Source organism: Primulina tabacum, chromosome 2 (assembly GCF_025594145.1).
Source record: "Primulina tabacum isolate GXHZ01 chromosome 2, ASM2559414v2, whole genome shotgun sequence".
Lineage (NCBI taxonomy): Eukaryota > Viridiplantae > Streptophyta > Magnoliopsida > Lamiales > Gesneriaceae > Primulina > Primulina tabacum.
This window is the reverse complement of record NC_134551.1, coordinates 2498121-2500119: the sequence shown is the minus strand read 5'-3', so window position 1 is coordinate 2500119 and position 1999 is coordinate 2498121. Positions and strand designations below refer to the sequence as shown.

The following is a 1999-nucleotide window of genomic DNA, read 5'->3' as shown; positions in this document are numbered from 1 at the left end:
ATAATAATAATAATAATAATAATAACAACAATAACTTATTGAAAATTTAATTTAGTGCAACCCCACGTGACAAGCAGAGAGGCAGAACCATACGAATCAAAATCCAATATTGTCGATTCCAAATATATTCCACCAGATACAAGCTGTCCTAAACACACCTATAAATTTAAATATTAAATATTTAAAAATTCAAATTTCCTCGACTTCTTCTGTATTTAAACCAAAAGAAATCAGTTGGAAACTCCAAATCACACGCCAAAACACAGTAATTAATATCTAAAACATTAATTAGTCGCGTAATGTCAAATTAATTTCTAATCTTTCCATGTTCGTTGTAGTTTACTAGTTTCTAAATGCTCCTATTGACCTCGGATCAAACTCCACCAATATACATTTGCACCAGATCCCTCCATTGTTTCACTTTCAATAATCCCAGATTTACAGATCGTATCCAAATCCAATGCACACTTGTTTCTATCCTTCTTTAAATCCTTGTTTCAGCATGAATCAGAACAAAACCCTTCTTATTTCCTCCAAATTCTTGCACATAATCTGCAAACAGATTCGAGATCAATTGATTTCTCCGATGTTTTTCAACAGCCCATTAATGTACAGCTCAGTTAAGACCGGACTGCGGTCTCAGTACATCACTTTGTTGCTGATAGCGGCAGCCGCCACTCTCACTGTCCGGGCCGTGCTCCACTTTAATGGCGTAGCCTTTCATCTGAAATATGGAATCCCACCTGCTAGAAGTAAAACCCCTAATGAAAAACCAGTCTTTAACCAAACCCTTTTGAAATATGCGGCTATTGAAATAGCGGAGGCTCGTGTAAAGCAAGAAGTCGACGATTTGTTGGATGGGAATTTCGGAAACCGTGGCCAAAAGAGGTCTTTTCTGTCTTTTGGAAGGTACCGTATTGATTTGAGGCTTAAGTCGTCGAGAGGGACTCCTTTGAACCTCCAGTCTCCGGAGTTCAATCGTCTGTGGTTGACACTTAAGAAGTATTTGAGTGATTGGTGGAGGAATAGAAGGCTTCATTTGGATACAATGTTGGATTTTGCTAATGATGCTAAGCTTGCTATCGAGGAGTATAGTGGAATTAAGGGTTCAAGGAAGAAATATAAGAGTTGTGCTGTGGTGGGAAATAGTGGGATCTTGTTGAGGAGTGATCATGGTAAGCTGATCGATAGTCACGAGATTGTCATTCGGCTAAACAACGCGAGAACCGTGGGTTATGAGCGTAACGTTGGGGCGAAAACTAGTGTATCTTTCATTAATAGTAACATATTACATTCATGTGCTCGCAGGGTAGATTGTTTTTGCCATCCTTACGGCGAGAAAGTGCCTATAGTTGTGTATATATGTCAACCGGTTCACTTTTTCGATTTCTTGGTGTGCAATTCTTCGCATAAGGCGCCTTTGGTGGTTACAGATCCAAGATTTGATATGTTGTGTGCTAGGATTGTGAAGTATTATTCTTTGAAACGGTTCGTGGAGACAAACAGGAAGGATTGTGGCCAATGGAGCTCTGCTCGCGATGGACTCGAATTCCACTACTCTTCGGGTATGCAAGCGATCATGCTTGCTGTGGGGACTTGTGAGAAGGTTAGTGTTTTCGGGTTCGGAAAATCTGATTCAGCTAGGCATCATTACCATACGAACCAGAAGGCCGAGCTTTCGCTGCACGATTACGAGGCAGAGTATGATTTGTACGAGGATTTAATGAAAAGACCAGGGGCTATTCCCTTCATATCAGATGAATTCAAGTTTCCTTCTTTTGAAATTTATCACTAATTTTGTAGGATCCAATCGCGTAATTAACGACACGGGGAAAGAACTAAAGTTGTCACAAGAAAATTTCATCAGCTGTGGTTTACTGTCCATGATATATATATATATATATATATATTCTCACTAATATAGTTCGTTATAACTTAATTTTAACTAGAAATTGAAGATAACAGGAATATATTTTACGAGCCCTTTTAGCTTGTTTAA

At 38.8% G+C, this 1999-nt stretch overlaps 1 protein-coding gene across 1 annotated transcript; it reads left to right on the top strand.

Annotated features, from left to right (window-relative positions):
• Positions 1 to 287: 287 nt before the first annotated feature.
• LOC142537259 (beta-1,6-galactosyltransferase GALT29A-like) lies at positions 288 to 1999 on the top strand. The gene has a single exon (XM_075642807.1). The coding sequence runs from the start codon at positions 461 to 463 to the stop codon at positions 1793 to 1795; it is 1335 nt and encodes a 444-aa protein (XP_075498922.1). The 5' UTR covers positions 288 to 460; the 3' UTR covers positions 1796 to 1999.

Coding starts and splice junctions, on each gene's coding strand:
- LOC142537259 (XM_075642807.1), top strand. CDS start 461: ATGCACACTTGTTTCTATCCTTCTTTAAATCCTTGTTTCAGCATGAAT.